Source organism: Toxorhynchites rutilus, chromosome 3, assembly GCF_029784135.1.
Source record: "Toxorhynchites rutilus septentrionalis strain SRP chromosome 3, ASM2978413v1, whole genome shotgun sequence".
Classification (NCBI taxonomy): Eukaryota; Metazoa; Arthropoda; class Insecta; order Diptera; family Culicidae; genus Toxorhynchites; species Toxorhynchites rutilus.
This window is the reverse complement of record NC_073746.1, coordinates 35438660-35456087: the sequence shown is the minus strand read 5'-3', so window position 1 is coordinate 35456087 and position 17428 is coordinate 35438660. Positions and strand designations below refer to the sequence as shown.

General features: G+C 37.0%; 1 protein-coding gene and 1 non-coding gene across 2 annotated transcripts in view; both read right to left on the bottom strand.

The window, feature by feature from the left end:
* Nucleotides 1–15238, bottom strand: part of LOC129778128 (uncharacterized) — a 30098-nt gene extending 14860 nt beyond the window's left edge. The window contains exon 1 of the mRNA XM_055784834.1: nucleotides 13818–15238. Within this exon, the coding sequence (XP_055640809.1) occupies nucleotides 13818–13881 (64 nt within the window). The 5' untranslated portion in view covers nucleotides 13882–15238. The remainder of the gene's footprint in view (nucleotides 1–13817) is intronic.
* Nucleotides 4832–4977, bottom strand: LOC129780841 (U4 spliceosomal RNA). Its single transcript, XR_008744031.1, has one exon. It is a non-coding gene; the product is annotated as a U4 spliceosomal RNA (small nuclear RNA).
* Nucleotides 15239–17428: the final 2190 nt, after the last annotated feature.

The following is a 17428-nucleotide window of genomic DNA, read 5'->3' as shown; positions in this document are numbered from 1 at the left end:
AAACGGAATATACACTTTCATTGTAATCAAAAATACAAGTTTTTAAAATCTGCATTTTTAGGACGATTTCATTTGGAATTGCTGTTATGGAAACGAAATTGAAACAAATTCAAACATTTTCTAGAACACTCAAATCAAACATTTTTTGGACATAAGCGTTTAATCTAAAGGTAGGAGATCTAGGAGCTATCAAAATTGAATATCATTTATACATCAACAACTTAACTGTGTGTGAAAGTGTGTTGTACCGAAGTATGGAACGTAGACACAGTGGCGTCGACTGGTGGTGCGGGAGTGCGGACCGCCCCCGGGTACACGATTCTAAGGGTGCAGAAAGTGCCGTACATTAACAAGTATTTCACCATTCGGCATACACCATATGACCACTGTCATACAGTGGAATTGCAGAAGCATCATCCCTAAACTAGACCAATTTAAATTTTTAGTTCACAGTTCTAACTGTGATGTATTTTCTCTCTGTGAAACATGGCTTTGTTCAGCCGACGAGCTGAATTTTCACGATTTCTACATTATTCGCCTAGATCGTAACGACTCGTTTGGTGGCGTACTATTGGGGATCGAAAAACGTCACTCCTTCTATAGAGTCACTATCCCATCGATTACAGGCATTGAAGTTGTCGCTTGCCAGATACAAATCAATGGCAAAGAACTCTGCATTGCTTCGATATATATTCCTCCCAGGACTACGGTAGGCCGCCATCAGTTCTTTGATATTATCGAGGCATTGCCGGAGCCGCGGTTAATCTTAGGTGACTTCAACTCCCATGGAACAGCATGGGGGTCACTCTACGATGACAATCGTGCCACTTTGATTTATGATCTGTGCGACAACTTCAACATGACAGTTTTAAATACTGGGGAAGCAACTAGGATAGCCAACCCTCCTGCACGGGCAAGCATGCTAGACATATCTCTCTGCTCTTCTTCATTATCCCTGGATTGCACATGGAAGGTAATCCAAGATCCCCACGGTAGTGATCACCTACCAATAATTTTATCGATCGCCAATGAATCAAAATCTAGTGAGTCAGTCGATATTGCGTATGACCTCACGAAGAATATTGACTGGAGAAAATTTGCAGAATTAATATCTGAAGCAATCATTTCGATGCATGAACTTTCTCCCCTTGAAGAGTATAATTTTATATCAAGTTTGATTTACGATAGCGCACTTCAAGCTCAAAAGAAACGTGTACCGGCTACCACTTTCCGACGTCGTCCTCCATCACTTTGGTGGGACAGGGAGTGTTCAAAGGTCTACCTTGAAAAATCATCCGCTTTCAAAAAATTCAGGAAAACTGGATTAGTGGAATGGTTTCGAAAGTACCAAGCTCTAGAAGCCAAACTAAAAGGTCTGATTAAAGCAAAAAAGCGTGGATATTGGCGGAAATTCGTCAATGGTTTGTCAAGGGAACCGCTATGAGTACTCTTTGGAATACGGCTAGGAGAATGCGTGGCTGGAACCATACCAATGAGGAATACTCTGACCGTTGGATTTTCAAATTTGCAAGGATTCTGTTCCTGCACAAAGCGTCGTACGCGATATTCCGCTCCAATGCGATCATGAGAATTTTTCGATGGTAGAGTTCTCAATTGCCCTCCTCTCATGTAACAATTCAGCTCCGGGGTCGGACAAGATTAAATTCAACTTGTTGAAGAATCTTCCCAACTTGGCAAAACAGCGTTTGCTGAACTTGTTCAACAAGTTTCTGGAGCTGAATATTGTCCCGCATGACTGGAGACAAGTGAGAGTGATAGCCATACGAAAACCCAACAAGCCGGCTTGCGATCATAACTCGTATAGGCCGATTGCAATGTTATCCTGTATTCGCAAATTGTTAGAGAAAATGATTCTACTTCGTTTGGACAAGTGGGTCGAAACGAACAATTTGCTGTCAAATACGCAGTTTGGCTTCCGCTGAGGTAAAGGGACGAATGATTGTCTCGCGCTGCTATCTTCTGAAATCCAAATCGCATTTGCTCGCAAAGAACAAATGGCTTCCGTTTTTCTTGATATCAAAGAGGCATTTGATTCAGTTTCCATGGAAATTCTCTCAGAGAAGCTTCATAATCGTGGACTTTCACCAATTCTGAATAGTTTCCTGTACAATTTACTGTCAGAAAAGCACATTGTACACAGTTGCACAGTTGTACAAAACAACGATATTGTCAGTGTTAGAATATGGCAGTTTTTGCTTCCGATCAGCTGCCAGGATTCATATTCTCAAGCTGGAGAGAATACAATATCGTTGCTTGCGTATAGCCATGGGGTGTTTGCATTCGACACATACGATGAGTCTCGAAGTTTTGGCAGGAGTACCCCCGCTTACTCTTCGGTTCACAGAATTATCCTACAGATTTCTCATCCGTTGCAAGATCATGAATCCATTGGTGATTGATAACTTCGAAAATCTACTACAACTGTCGATATTTTCGGAAAAATATGGGAAAGTTGGATCTGATAAAATGTTCTTTACTGACGGTTCATACATAAACGGGTCCACTGGCTTCGGCATCTTCAATGAAAATTCCAGTGCCTCTTTCAAACTCAAAGATCCTTGTTCCGTGTATGTCGCAGAAATGGGTGCGATATACTATGCTCTAGGGATCATTGAAACACTGCCCATCGACCATTATTTTATTTTTTCAGACAGTCTCAGCTCAATAGAGGCAATCCGCTTAATGAAAGTTGATAAACGCTCATCTTATTTCCTAACAAGAATAAGACATCTATTGAGTGTTTTGGTCGAAAAATTATTCAAGATTACCTTAGCATGGGTTCCCTCTCATTGCTCGATTCCGGGGAATGAGAAAGCGGACTCGCTAGCTAAGGTGGGCGCTTCAGAAGGCACACCTTTTGAAAGGCAAATTGCCTATAATGAATTTTTTCACATTCCTTGTCAGGACACACTCGTTAGTTGGCAGCGCATGTGGAGTGAAGATGAGTTCGGTCGTTGGTTACACACGATTATCCCTAAGGTCTCGACGAGTGCATGGTTCAAGGGATTGAATGTAGGTCGTGATTTCATTCGCGTGATTTCTCGGCTTATGTCCAATCACTACAACCTAAACGCGCATCTCTATCGCATTGGGCTCGCAGCAAACAATCTTTGTGATTGTGGCGATGGCTACCACGACATCGAGCATGTTGTCTGGTCGTGTATCCGGTTCAATGCTGCTCGCTCTCAGCTCTCTAGAGCACTGAGAGCACAAGGCAGACAATCGGATATCCCCGTCCGGGATATCTTAGGTAGCCGGGATCCTGATCTTCTGCTTCATCTATACCTGTTCCTCAGAAACGCCGATGTCAACGTTTAATGATGTTTCCTTCGTTGTGTCCCCGTTTCATATCCCTCCTATCCAAACGATAAACTTTTACTTAGTCGCGGCAATACATACACACACTCTTTACAGATGCACGGGCCGAAGGTTGTGCAGTCCACTGATCATTCAACAAGAGCCAAAGGTTGTACCGCTCATGACAACTCTACACGAGCTGATGATTGCGCCGGCTAGTGTCCATTTCTATCCAGGATTCCTCGAGTCGAGAAAGACGCACCACGCTAGATATGGGGTAAAGACTAGGGGGGCGTTGCTGATTAATGGTCAGCTGCATCCTATTAGGAAGTTTCCCGTGTCGGGCACACGTACAGAGCATCGAAGACTGCAACATACCAATTATGAGAACACTTGTAATACTAACCTCGAGCCAACCGCGATTAATCGGTTACATATTACTAACATAGATGTAAGGCAAAAATTGTCAAAATATTGGACTCCCGGCCCCGTCAGGCTAAAATTTATATATTTTTTTCTATATAAATTTTTTTATATAAAATAATTACAAAATAAGTCCAAGATTGTAAACCTGTTTTTGATGAACTTTGTGGAAAATCGATTTTATATTAGTTTTCGAAAAATTGAATTTTTGTATGTTCACACTCAGTTTTAGCCTCAAATAATGAATACTAATGTGTTTTGAAACAAAAAAGGTCATTATCAACCTTCTTCTAAATGTATGCATTGTCGAGACATTGGTTTTTTTTCTAATTTATTGTCTAAATAGGCCCTTTTTCATATGTTTGTTGTGTTATACCGACTTGTTCATGAAATTTTATGAATTCACGTATAGTTTCCAACAACTTACCAACTGGGTCAAGCGTTGGCATATGTGTGTTGCTCAAAATGGATCATATTTTGAAGGAGATGAAATAAATTTGCCTGAAATTTAACTTTATTTTGTTTTATTTAAAAAATCCCGGTGCTTTCTGATCATCATAATATTTAGTTGTCAAAATATGAAAATTTCAGAGGAAATAAATTATATTTAGAAAAAGTCATAACACTGTAAGAAAATATTAAATAAAAATTCAAGACAAAATCTTGTGAACAAATGATACAACCGGTCATTTCGATTGTTGAAATCGATTGTAAATACGTTTAACAATAATATTAACCTTGTACAGAATTTATTGGAGTTTTCATTGGCACCCTAAACCACTCGTTTTGCCTCGTATTCAAAATAAAACAAAGTATTTCCGTAATCCGTAAAAAAAAATGTGTCGATTTTCGACAACAACTTTTTTTTCGAGATGACAGTAGATTGCGCCGTTTTATGCAATTTTAAAAAATTTGGCATTACAATTTTTTTTTTTCGAAAACACCTTATTCATGTGATTTTTCGGTTTTCAAAAAACTCCAACTTTGACCGCTTAGCGCAACTATCCCTAAGGTTGAATTGAGTTGAAATTTTATATAGGGTTTTCGAGATTTTTTTCCCATACATTCTTTGGCACCCCAGTTTATGTGTTATCAAGATAACCATTACCGGATATTTGTGAAAATTGAAAAAATCGTTACAGGATCTTTTCTCTGATTGAACTATTTTTTTTCAACTAGCAATAATCGCACCTCGGTAAAAACTCATTGGTTAGGATATCGCCAATGCTGATTAAACTATTATTGAATATATTTTTGATGAAACCTAGGTTGAGTCCCAACAGCAAATATGAAAAATGATTAAATACAGCATTGTCGAGTGAGAAACATATCTTTACATACAATTAGCGATTTTTGAAGAAGCATCTTTTCTTTCAATAGTAATTAAAAAACAAAAATCACGCAGATTAGGAAGTGTCCTACCTAATTTAAAAATATCAATGCCAGGCCATGAATAGCCGTGAAGTTGCCTGTGTCCGATGGGTTCAGCAAAAATTCAATGTTGTTCTTGATACCGGATTGATACCGCTGAACGGAAGAGCGAAAGACCAGTACACAAGAACTGGTTCACTCAATAAAGTTGAAGAGATTTTGTTAGAAAGGTTGTTGTCTAATGTAGGATATAATATCGTCAGAAATGACGATATAATTATTTAGACCCACCACAAGCAATATTTTAGACAAGGATAATATCGAAGAGGCAAGCTGGCTAATTAAACTTAAGTTCAAGAATGCACTGTAAGATGATGGTCTCTTATCGCATTTGGTTAAATTAAAATGGCTAGAGAAAAAGGCTACCGATCGATTCATATTTCTGTAGGGTCGGTTGGATCAAATGAATTCAATTTCCGGATATCTGAACAGTTACTTAAAATCAATTCAAACCGATTGTCCACAAAGTTCTACGTTTCCGTCCGTGTAGATCCAGACCTTTCTTCTTTTTAAAATAAGGATACCTATTCCAGCATGACGCTACAACGATATCCGAAGAAAATGAAGATTTCCTTATATAATTTAGAAAACACCCTACAGAAATCAGAATTGGAGAATATTTTGTAGCTGAATTAATTTGTTCTCAGTCTAATTCTTTTGATGACTCCTGAATTTGTTGCGCTTTCTGAAACACTAATGCTGTTCTTCCTAGTTTTGCTTCAAAACATATAAATGAAATTTGTTTTATGTTTTACTAATGATACGTAAGCATGATTTCCTGTGTATTCAGCTTTTCGAAATGGTTTCACAAATCATGTAAATAATAAATCGGCATTCTTTTAATGAAGTTCCAACGAGTGTCGTACGTAAAATAGGATCCATAGAACGAGGTTTTGAATTTGTTAAACATTGATTTCACTGTTACGCTATCCAATGTTTTTGGGTATTGAGTATTTCTCACTTTCTTATAGGATAAAATAAAATTGTTTTAATAGAGAAGAGGAATAAAACATTTTAGTTCTTTTGAGGAATTCAAGGTTGAGGTCACGACTAGCTAAAATACCTCTAACCGGTAAGTAATATTGTATTCCTAGTGCCCTGAGTAACTCGGATAGTAAAGTCACGGTAAAATGAAAATTCGTACTCGGCTAGACCACATGCTCGATACTTTAGGGATAATTGTATCCAACTAACGATGACTGTGTTGATAATCGGAGAGTGCGTACCGAAGAGGAGTATCGGTAGATTTCTTGGTTTTTTTATCCAAAAATTAATGCTTTATTCTGTAAAAATGGTTACAAATTTAATATTACGATGGGTAAAGTATTACCCATCGCTAGTCACAACTTTTTCCCATCTTTCTGGCAATTCACGGATTCCTTTGCGGAAACAATCAGTCGGTTTGTCATCGAAATTGGAGAAGTGCTGGTCAACCAGGCCATGTTGCATCGATCGAAAAAGGTAGCAATCGGACGGAGTAATGTCTGGAGAATATGGCGGGTGGGATAGGACCTCCCATTTCAGCGTTTCCAAGTATGTTTTGACCGGTTTCGTGAACTGCGGCCGAGCATTGTTGTGCTGCAAAATAACTTTATCGTGTCTTTGCTCGTATCGTGGCAGTTTTTCCTTCAGTGCACGGTTCGAATCAATTCGGTAGAGGTCCCCCGTGATGATTTCATTCGGTTTTAGCAGCTCATAGTACACCACACCGACCTGGTTCCACCAAATAGACAGCATAACCTTCTTGCCGTGAATATTCCGTGCGGCCGTCGATGTTGATACATGGCCGGGGTATCCATGCGTTGCCCGACATTCAGGATTGTCGTAATGGACCCACTTTTCATCGCCAGTAACGATTCGATGCAAAAAACCCTTTCTTTTATGCCGTTGGAGCAGTTGTTCGCACGTGGAAAAACGGCGTTCGACGTCTCGTGGCTTCAATTCATATGGTACCCAATGTCATATCTTTCGAATTATTCCCATTGCTTTTAAACGATCGGATATGATTGCTGAGCTAATCCAAGTGTATCTGTAGGATCTTGTTGCGTTTGTGACGGATCTTGGTTGAGTAAAGCCTCCAATTCTTCATTTTCAAACTTGTTTGGTGGTCCGGAACGTTCTTCGTCTTCCAAGTCAAAATTACCTCTTTTAAACCGTGCAAACCACGTCTGACACGTTTACTCAGTTGGAGTATGGTCACAATAAACTTCCACCTAAATGCGATTACTTTCCGCAGCTTTTTTCTTCGTATTGAAGGAACGAAGTAACCCTCCCCGCAAAAACACTCTCGTTGGTACAAAGTTGGACATATTCGAGGTGGCTAAAAACTATGTTGTTTACGCTTCAACTTTTTGACATATACTGGAAAAGACGCGCAATGACAGCAGCTTTTCAACGAATATCTGGAAATTTGCTTCACTGGAATAATAATCAAGTTACGCCATCTGTTGTAAAACCGAAGAAACTTATCGGTACACCTAATACATATATCATGATAAATGAGATAGATTTTGTTGTTTTATTGTTTTATATGCATTTTTTTTGTTTTTCTTAGATATAAAAGAAAAATTGAACATTTTGTTGGAATAGAGGATCATTTTTGATGAAAAAAATCCTTCTACGTATATGTTCGAATTTCAACAATGACAGAGTTATTGAACTCCTTTTTTGTTTCAAGCTCTGTTGGCTTAAACTGGCTCTACTTTAAAAAGTACGCTACGGTTCTGTTGTTTTCATTTGAGAAGAGAAAATTTGATACGGAACATAGCTGTGAAAGTCTAAATTTGTGGATTTAAATAACTTTTTGAAAGTGAAACTTTCAACTACTATTTCTATTACTAGAAAAAATGTGGTTTTAAAGTGTGATTACTAATTTTACCCCAAAAATGGATAATAAACAAGATTGTTTCTATCACCCAAATTAAACCTTCAACTGCTATACAATTTGTTCTTTGGCACCCAACTTCAATTTTTCTTAGTTTCGCTGCAATACCGTTTTAACACTAAACCTACCGATGTTTCATGTATACCTATTCCTACTACAGCGGGTCAAGTGACTCTTTATGAGTAGTTAGTGAACAATAACTCGATTAAAATAGTTTTGTTGAGAAATGGAAATAGATAACATTGTAGAGTCGTTCTCCTGTATATCCTGTAAACTAATGAAATTACAATTTTTGACACGCAAAATAACACTGTAGCTTGGAATGGTTACTGTTAGCTCGCTTGGACAATCAGCAATACCATCAATTTTAACTATTCACTATTCATTCACAAATACAACAAAATATAAAAAGCAATACCAAAAATGTACAATGCAAAGGTTTTGTATCACATCACACATACAAATCTTTCTGATATCATATGAATGTTTGCACGGGTCAAATGACCCGTTGCGTTAGTATATTTTATATTTTTCAGTGAAAAAAAAATAACAAGAGAGGAGTAAACACTAAAAAATACATTCAATGTATGTTTTAAGAAAAGTAGTGTAGGCAAACTATGTTGTGACAATGTAATTTGCAAGAAAATTTTGACTAAAAGTTTAAAATAGATTACTTGGCCCCTCGTGGTAGGCTTAGTGTTAAACAATTCCTGATGATCCTTCAATATCATCAAGGATCACTGATTTTACTCTACTGTACTTAAAACTAATACTCAATTTTGAAACATTACATTTTTATTGAAATAACCCTCGAGTCTAAAATTGTATTTCATCGAATCATATACAATCGAGTCAGTATATAATCGAATACGACCTGTACATGTATGAAATAAGCTTGGCCTATTCACCTAGAGTCGTATCTTTAATTTTCTCGTACATGCAAGAAAAAACGAATAACGTTTCGCATAATGAGGCTTGGTTTAGTTGGTGTGGGATATTTTTCCTGGGTCAAAATCACGACCTCTTCAAGAGCAGAATGGGATAAGGTATATCAGCTTTAGTAAGCGTAACATACTAACATCAAATTTATTTCCATGCGAAATCAATTCGTTGAGATTAAACAAAATATATGTTCATCTCTCCTGTAATATGTGATCAGTCGTCTAGACTGATGATTTGTGCAAGATATCAGATTGAATAAACTAAAATTCCCAAGAAATTCCTTATACGCACCGAATGGCTATCGAGAGAGCGAATCCTGTTTTTTTACATTTATATTTTGACATGCGACAACTACTCTGAAGTACAGGGTGACTCAAAAGTCATGGAACTTTTCAAACATAATGTCAGAAGATTTTTCGACTAGAGTACCCAAGAGCTGTCTTATTCTGACAAGAAAGCAACATGAATGCTTTACAGTTTCTATCAATCGGATAGCTTCTGTTTCGGCTGAGACTATTTCAGTAGATAAAATAATGACCAATCGGAAGGGATTATATTTTCCCCAAAGTGTGTTATATGGTAGCCAATTCTGCAACATTAGGCAAAACCAGTAGGACTATTATTATATTATCCATTAGGTGGAAAACATTCTAGCAGTATTTAGTTTGGAAAAATTAATCGAAGAGATGGGTGGGATAACCAGAGACGTATATGATTTAGAATATGGTGTATCAAGAATAAATCAAAAATTACAGAAGTACGAGAGGTTTGGGTTGTTTAACACTAGAAAGACCGAAACTTAGTATATACCTATATTACCCAAAAGCAATCAAAATGACTGCTCTATGAAAGAAAATCTGATGTGCAAAGAATTTTTTTTTAAATTAATTTTCAATATTTTTTACATCATTTACAGTTTCATAACAAGTTATTAGTGAATATGAGCAATAAATGAACTATTTTACTTAAAAAAAATCCTTTTTGGACTATTTATGTATTTTTATCGAAAATGAAGGTGGAAATCTTTTCATGTGTTTCGCATCACTTTTATAAATTTTCACATATTCATGCTTAGAATCTAGAACAGCTACTCTTTTATTTACTCAGTTGAAAAACAGAGTATTTACAGAGTTGAAAAACGAGGCATGTTGTCTTCCGTTTGATAAGCTTATTTGGAAAATTCCCTTTTTTTTTCCTCGTATGGTTCCAATCAGAATTGTTTTTTTTGTCGATAATTTTGTCGCGAGTGACATACTAGGGAAAATTGGTCGTGATATTTCTTGAACTTCTTGTAAATGGCTTGACAAGTTTCAGCGCTTATTAGGCATATACTGTGAAAATCTACATTTGGTTTTTGTCGAAAATAATTGCTCGTCAACTGTAATAATTTGCCCTGTTGATAGCAAGCTGGACTATTCTCAATATTTTCAAAGCTCTACAAGCATATAAAATCCCAATAAATGCAAATATTTCAGATAATTCTGTTGTTCAATCATTCCTCAAAATTCAGCAGTCTACATTTGTGCATTTTTTCATATGCTTGATAATAATGTTATCTATTATCAACGAGATAAGACCATCTCCCATAATCATTGGTGATCGACTTCTCATCGTTATCTTCAGTGTCAAATGTTTCACTTTGAACACAATCTGTCTCATCTCCACACGATAGTTCAGAATTTATTGCATCTGATTGTACAGTGGAAGCACTCTTCACTTATGTTCGTTTACTTTTCCGATAACTCATCTCTTTTCAACATTTACTTCCTGCATTTAGGCCTCAAAAGAAAAAAAAATAAACAACTTGTTTGAACAAGTTTGAACAAAGACTGCACAAAAATTTGAATAATGATTATTATTTTAGATTTTTGAGAAACTGCAACTTATCAATACGCAAAAAGTGACAATTTATCATGTACTTGTATGTTATCATGTCAGCAATTCCAAATGAAATCGTCCTAAAAATGCAGATTTTTAAAACTTGTATGGGTTGGAGGAAATATGAGTTTTTCACAGCAATTGGGAATTTTTTGACTCAAGCGTAACTTTTGAAAATGGCGCATCGATATTAGTAAGAGAAATCTTTGATAATTTATATCTCAAAAACTATGAGTCGTACCGGAGTAGTGTCTTGGAAATAGTTATAGAGTATTGATGGTTGAATATGAAAAAAATGTACACTGAGAAAAAAAAAATTAGTACTCTTTTCTTTATTTACAAAATAACAAATCGATTTGCAATATCCAAAATACATATTTTTTTATTTTTTTTTATTTTTTTTTCATACAAAATAGAAGTCATGCAGAAAATTTAAAAAATTGGCCCAATATGGTAAAACTATTTTTGACGAATTTTTTGGAACATCGAATTTTTAGGAATTTTCGAAACATCGAATTTTTGTATGTTAACAATCATTTTTAGCCACAAATTATGAATCCTGATGTGATTTAAAATAAAAAAAAGGTTATTATCAATCTCCTTCTAAATGTGGTCATTCTCGAAATATTTAAAAAAATAATTCAAAATATATTAAACCAGATAATGTTTGCCTTCTCGTCGAAAACTGTCCAAGGTGTTATTTTATACTGTCCATAGAATCGAACTTCTTGCCCTTAAAATAATTCTGCAGAGACCTGAACCTGTGATAATCTGAGGTTGTAATAACCGGTTAGTTTAGCTGGTGGGATAGGACATCCCAGCCAGATTCCGAAATATTTTATTGTGTAATTTGTAGTGATATGCAGTTTTGCGTTGGCCTGATGGAAAGATTACGCCTATCACATAGACTAATTCACGATGTTTGTCTTTGGTCGCTTAATAATCAATTTGTTCATTTGCTAGCAGTACTTATTGGAATTTATCGACTGGTTACTTGGTAGAAAGTTATTGTACAGAATTTTTTTCCAATCGCACCAGACACAGAGCATGACTTTCTTCGGCTGAAGATCGACTTTTGGGTTAGCTTAAGGTTGTTTATTTCGCGTATATTTTTTTTGCTGATCAAAATTGTTGTAAATTATCCATTTTCATCAACCGTCACTCTTCAAAACGGCATTTTCGTTGCGTTTTTGCAATCCACGTTGACGACATTGAGCTTCATTTTCTGTCATAATGATGCAAAAATCATGATGGATTCTCAGGTGGAATAAATGCACTACGTGTTTTAAACCTTCTTAAAACCCCAAGTAATTATTTTCTTTCGAAATATAAAAATTAGAAACTGTATTCGAGCGTTTCAATCTTATGAGAATCTTTCTTTCACGTCAACTTCAAAATTTGATAAATGTCGACACTGTACTTTCAAAAACGTGAATCGCCTCGGAATAAATAATTAACGAATGAAAGGCTAATCATTATATTCTATGTTGAGCTTTTTTTATGTAGCCTATTCTGATAGTTCTCATTTCCAACCAGGGAAACTTTGAAGGGAATCCCGGTATATTCATTATGGATTGTTTTTATTGTGATAAAGTAAAAACCTCAAAAATCAGGATAATTCAGAATCATTTCAGAAAAATCAGGCAAAATTGAATGGTTATCAGGATATCAGGATACGAGCCAAAAAGTCTGGGAAATCCTCTAAAATCAGGAAGGTTGGCATCTCTGAATATAACACATATATATCTCCGGAAATGAAGGAGGGGGGAGATAACTACAATTATCAATAAACACTGTTATATGTTGTGTAAAAAATCACAACGTTCTAAGAAACTGTGCCATTATACACATAACAGCTTTCCTAATTGAAATTGAAAAGCAGTCAAAATGACTTGCTTGGGCAATCTAGTGTTAAAGATGGGGAGGTGATCTAGCGTAGAGGTTAACATCCGTACGTCTCACGAAAATGTCACGAATTTAATTTTCACTTAATTGAACATTTATTAGGTCATTTTATTGAATGAAAGTCCAAGTCCGAGTGATGATCCAGCCAAAAAGGCTGAAGGTCACCATAATACAGAAAAAAGAAAAAAAAAGTTTCAAGAGGTATGGTGAAGGCAATTACACGCAGGGAATGTACTAACAGTACAAAGTAATAAACCTCTCAACTCTGAACTCTAAATTCGAATGAAGAATTGCCAATGAGAAATCTATATGAGGATTCTATGAAGTTCAGTTTTCATAACCATCAGGTTTTGTCTCAATGGTGATGAAAACTGAATCATTTTTTAGACGATGAATCTCAAGATTGTGATGAAGACGTTATTTCGTTTATTAGGCGTTATTTTTGGGCCAAATTATGTGGACCGCCTACATCGTAGCGATTCACGTAACCAAGCTTCACCTCATGAACGGTGGTTTTACACATAAATAGGGAATCTACTAGTAATGCTTTTGTATTGAGGATTATTCTGGGTCCGCTTCTTGATTAGATAATTTGCGGTAGCGACACGAACTTTTCGGATAACCCATTATAATATTCCTAATTTACTTGCCGGAATGAATGTTTATTATCATCAACAATACAAGTATGACAGTAAACTATCGGCAGCCAATCCTCTTAGCCTTAAGAACAAAAACTATCGGACCAGTGAAATTTCAACGACTTCCGTTCTGATTCTCTATTCCTTCGCACAAATCCGCATTATCCGCACACTTTACAAGAAATACCCCTAATCCCGTTTATCATCACTTAACATCACATGCTCGAGCCGCTTAAACTTAGTTTTGCTATAAAGCGTTATCGAATGAGATTATCAAAAACAACTTCTTAACAACACTAATTACATAATCACAAACCGTGTGCGAGAGTTTATCCAGCGGCAAACGCTTTGTTCGCTTCTTACTGTATGTTACTCTGTATTCCCATTCCATTGCTCACCTTTTGCCAGCCCGAAGACGAAGATCAAAAGCGATATGATTATATTCCTTTGCATGAATTCCATTTCCGTTACGGTAGTGGCAGCGACTTCCGCGTCGTTCCGACCGGTCCGCAGTCCGTATAGGATAGTAGTAGTAGTAGGTGGAGGAGTGGCCGATATTGTGTAACTCGTGAAATCCTTTGCCTGCCCTTTTCCCTCGTTAAACACCTTCCGACTGGTATATTTTCGAGCGGCACCAGCTAATACGCTTCATTTTTTCTTCTTCCTTTGCACGAAACATCCTCTTCTCACCACTTCACGCCCCACTGGCACTCTGGGAAACGTTTTCCTTGCGTGTTATCTTTTGCTTAGTCACGCGAGTTGCTTTGCAGTATTTCTTCTCCGCACTCACCACCACCCACGCACGCGGAAATCTTCCTTAGCTCGCAACTTGAATCCACCACATCGTTGGAAAGGGCTTTTCCTTCTTCGTGTTGCTTCGAAACTATATATCACGACGATGAGCCGTATTGCGCACTTAATCTGATTACGAAATCACAAACTTTTGCGCCGAATGCTACCATTCAGCACTATAAACAATTCGAGCGACGGCGAAAACAAAGTATTCGCATCACTCATTCGATCCGGAAGCGATAATCCTTCCCTCAAACAGGCGAAAATCGAAGCTGGAATTAATCCCCACAGAAAAAAATGTTTTTCTTTCGCCGAATGGTTGCACATTCTTCTCGTTCAGAAACATTCGCTTCCGACTGTGACTCGCACCATTTTTCGCGAATCATAATCCAGGTTTATCACCATTTCGTCTCTACGCTTCTCCCTCAGTCATCCTTTTGCCGGAATTCATGTTCCGCTTAGGAAACAGACCCAATCGCACGCATCCTCTTGTAATCACCAAGAAAATGGAGCAACATAATAACGAAAAAAAGGTAAAGAAACGCACAGGCTAGCACAGGAGCACAAAACGAGAATATCGATTTTCCTGCCTCGGTGTGCACTTTGCTGGCCACTACCGATGATCAGGATACAATGGGCCTTAGCGTTTTTCCACGCTTTGCAGGTTCCGTTCGCCGTTCGCCTTCCCTAGCGTTTGGCCAATGTTCCACTGTTCCACACACCACCTTTTGCTGCTGCTGCTGCTGCTGCCATGGACAACAATTGTTGGCAAATCGAGCGCGACGCGAATCCTTCGGTCCTTCCGATGATTGTCGGCACCAAACTGATCCTTGGGTCGGGTGAAAATTATGTGCTTTCCCATTCGCAGCAAGGAGCAGTTTCCATCTCGGGTTGTGTATGGTATCTCGGGTTTGCGCGCGGGAGAGACCTTTTCTCCGCTGTGTTCGCTTTTCTGCGCCGCGTTGCTCGATGCCGATTTGTTTGGCAATTTCCTCTCGCGCAGAAATTTTCCACCGTTGTGGGATGGATGGATGGAAGGATTTTCACTGAATTGGATTAGGCGTCGACTGTGAGAGCATCGGCCGATCGGAAGCGAATGTTTTTCACCTTCCGATGGTCCGATGGTCGGTGGGCAGCACTCGCGAGAGAATACGAGAGGCTCACAAGGACGAGAATGACGATTCGTGTGGCGTTCCGGGTGGGTTCGTAGGTGTTCGCACAACGAAGATCAGTTTTCCGAATTGGTCGCTCGCTGGGAATGATTCTCTTAGTCACACTTCTCAAATTGCAGATCGTAGCGAGTCCGGAAGCTGGCGCCAGGAAGATTCACAGCGGTGGGTTTCGGAATCACCGTTCGGATGATTGTGTGAGTTTGCAGCCTCACAATATTAACTAAGTGATGAATCGTTGATGTCACAGACAGGACAGATGAGGAGAGATTCTTCCATAAATCGCAATTGAATTTTTTGTTTTTTTTTCGACAAAGTTGGTTATGATTGGTTCACTTAGAGGAGATTGATATTAGCATACGAAAAATTTATTTTAAAAAGTACTGAGTGAAACGAACCTGCCCAGAAAAGCAATTTTTTTCTTGAGAAACCATTCGAATCCAACAACCAATGTCGACATATATCATAGTATGTGTTTGGATCTCTGACAACCCTTTCATGGTGTCCATAATTTCAGGTCATCTTTGCGAGTGATGTTTGTTAGCTGTGAGTAGCAATCGTGGTTCTTCGGATGATGGAAACAACACGCTGTTTCTCGGTGAGATTGTGATTTTTAACCCTTTGCGAAAGATTGCCCATAATAAAATGTGTGTTTTTGGTCTCAAAAAAAATTTATCTTAGTTTTTGAAGCTATATGCTTAGATTACGGACAGGTTCGGATAGAATTTCATTTAGATTTATGTTTTCCTTCTCTCATCCAGTTCATTATCTTCTGTTTCTGCAGCTTCAACACCGACTTATGTTCTTGTGGTTTTTCCAGATGCTGTTAAAATCTCCAAAATCTTCCGATCGTACCGTTTTATCTCATGTTCCGAACAGTTTCAATTCCGAACACTTCATTTTGAAATGTAAATTTACTAAACTTTTATGTTATAAATAGTTGAATAATGAAAACACAGACATTCTTTGAGGTATAGGGTTCATTTTGACATCATTTACAGGTGTCGATACAGCCTATTATTTATAATATTAGACATTTACAAAAAAGTGGCCTTCAAAACCAATGATAAAATGTTTGTGTTAGCAAATTCCGTAAAAAACAAGCATCGCTCTATTTTAATTTTTTGTAGTTGTTTCAACTATTTTGTATGTTGTTTTCATGTTAAGTGCTAGAGAATGTATGAACCTACAATAAATAGATGAAAAAAAGAGATATTTTATGCATAAATCTTCATTGAAATTAATAGTGAAGTAGTGTTCGGAATATGAATCAAGTTTCTACTCTTGATTCAAATTCCGAACACTTCATTTTCAAATGTAAATTTACTGAGTTTTAATGTTATAATTAATTGAATAATCAAAACCCTGAAATTCTTCGGGTTATAGCCTTCATTTTAACATCCCTTACAGGTATTGCTGTATCAATAGCATATAGTTCATAATATTAAGCATTTGCAAAAAAGTGACAGTCAAAACCAATGATAAAATGTTAACGTTAACAAATTCTGCAAAAAACGAGCATCATTAATTTTTCAGTTTTTGTAGTTTTTTCATCTATTTTGTTTGTTGTTTTCATGCTAAGTGCTAAAGAATGTATGGACCTACAATAAATGGATGAAATAAAAGGATATTTTATGCACAAATCTTCATTGAAATTAGTGTTCGGAATATGAATCAAGTTTCTACGCATGATTCAAATTGCGAACACTTCATTTTTCAATGTGAATGTACTGAAATTTAATGTTATGAATAATTTTATATTCAAAACCCTGACATTCTTTGGGTTATAGAGTTCATTTATCATCATTTATAGGTATCGATACCGATATGGCGTCCCTGGTCCAGACGCCATGTAAACTATAAGAAACAAATAAAACCAATAATTACAAAAACTAAATCCATTTTTTGGCGAGCATAACATTTTTCCAAAAAACGACTAGCTAATTGACTTTCATTTGATGTGTCGATCATATGAATCTGTCCAGTAGTTTAAATGTTATGTTTTAAAAAAAATGCATTTTTGCTGTTCGGAATTTGTGTTCGGAATA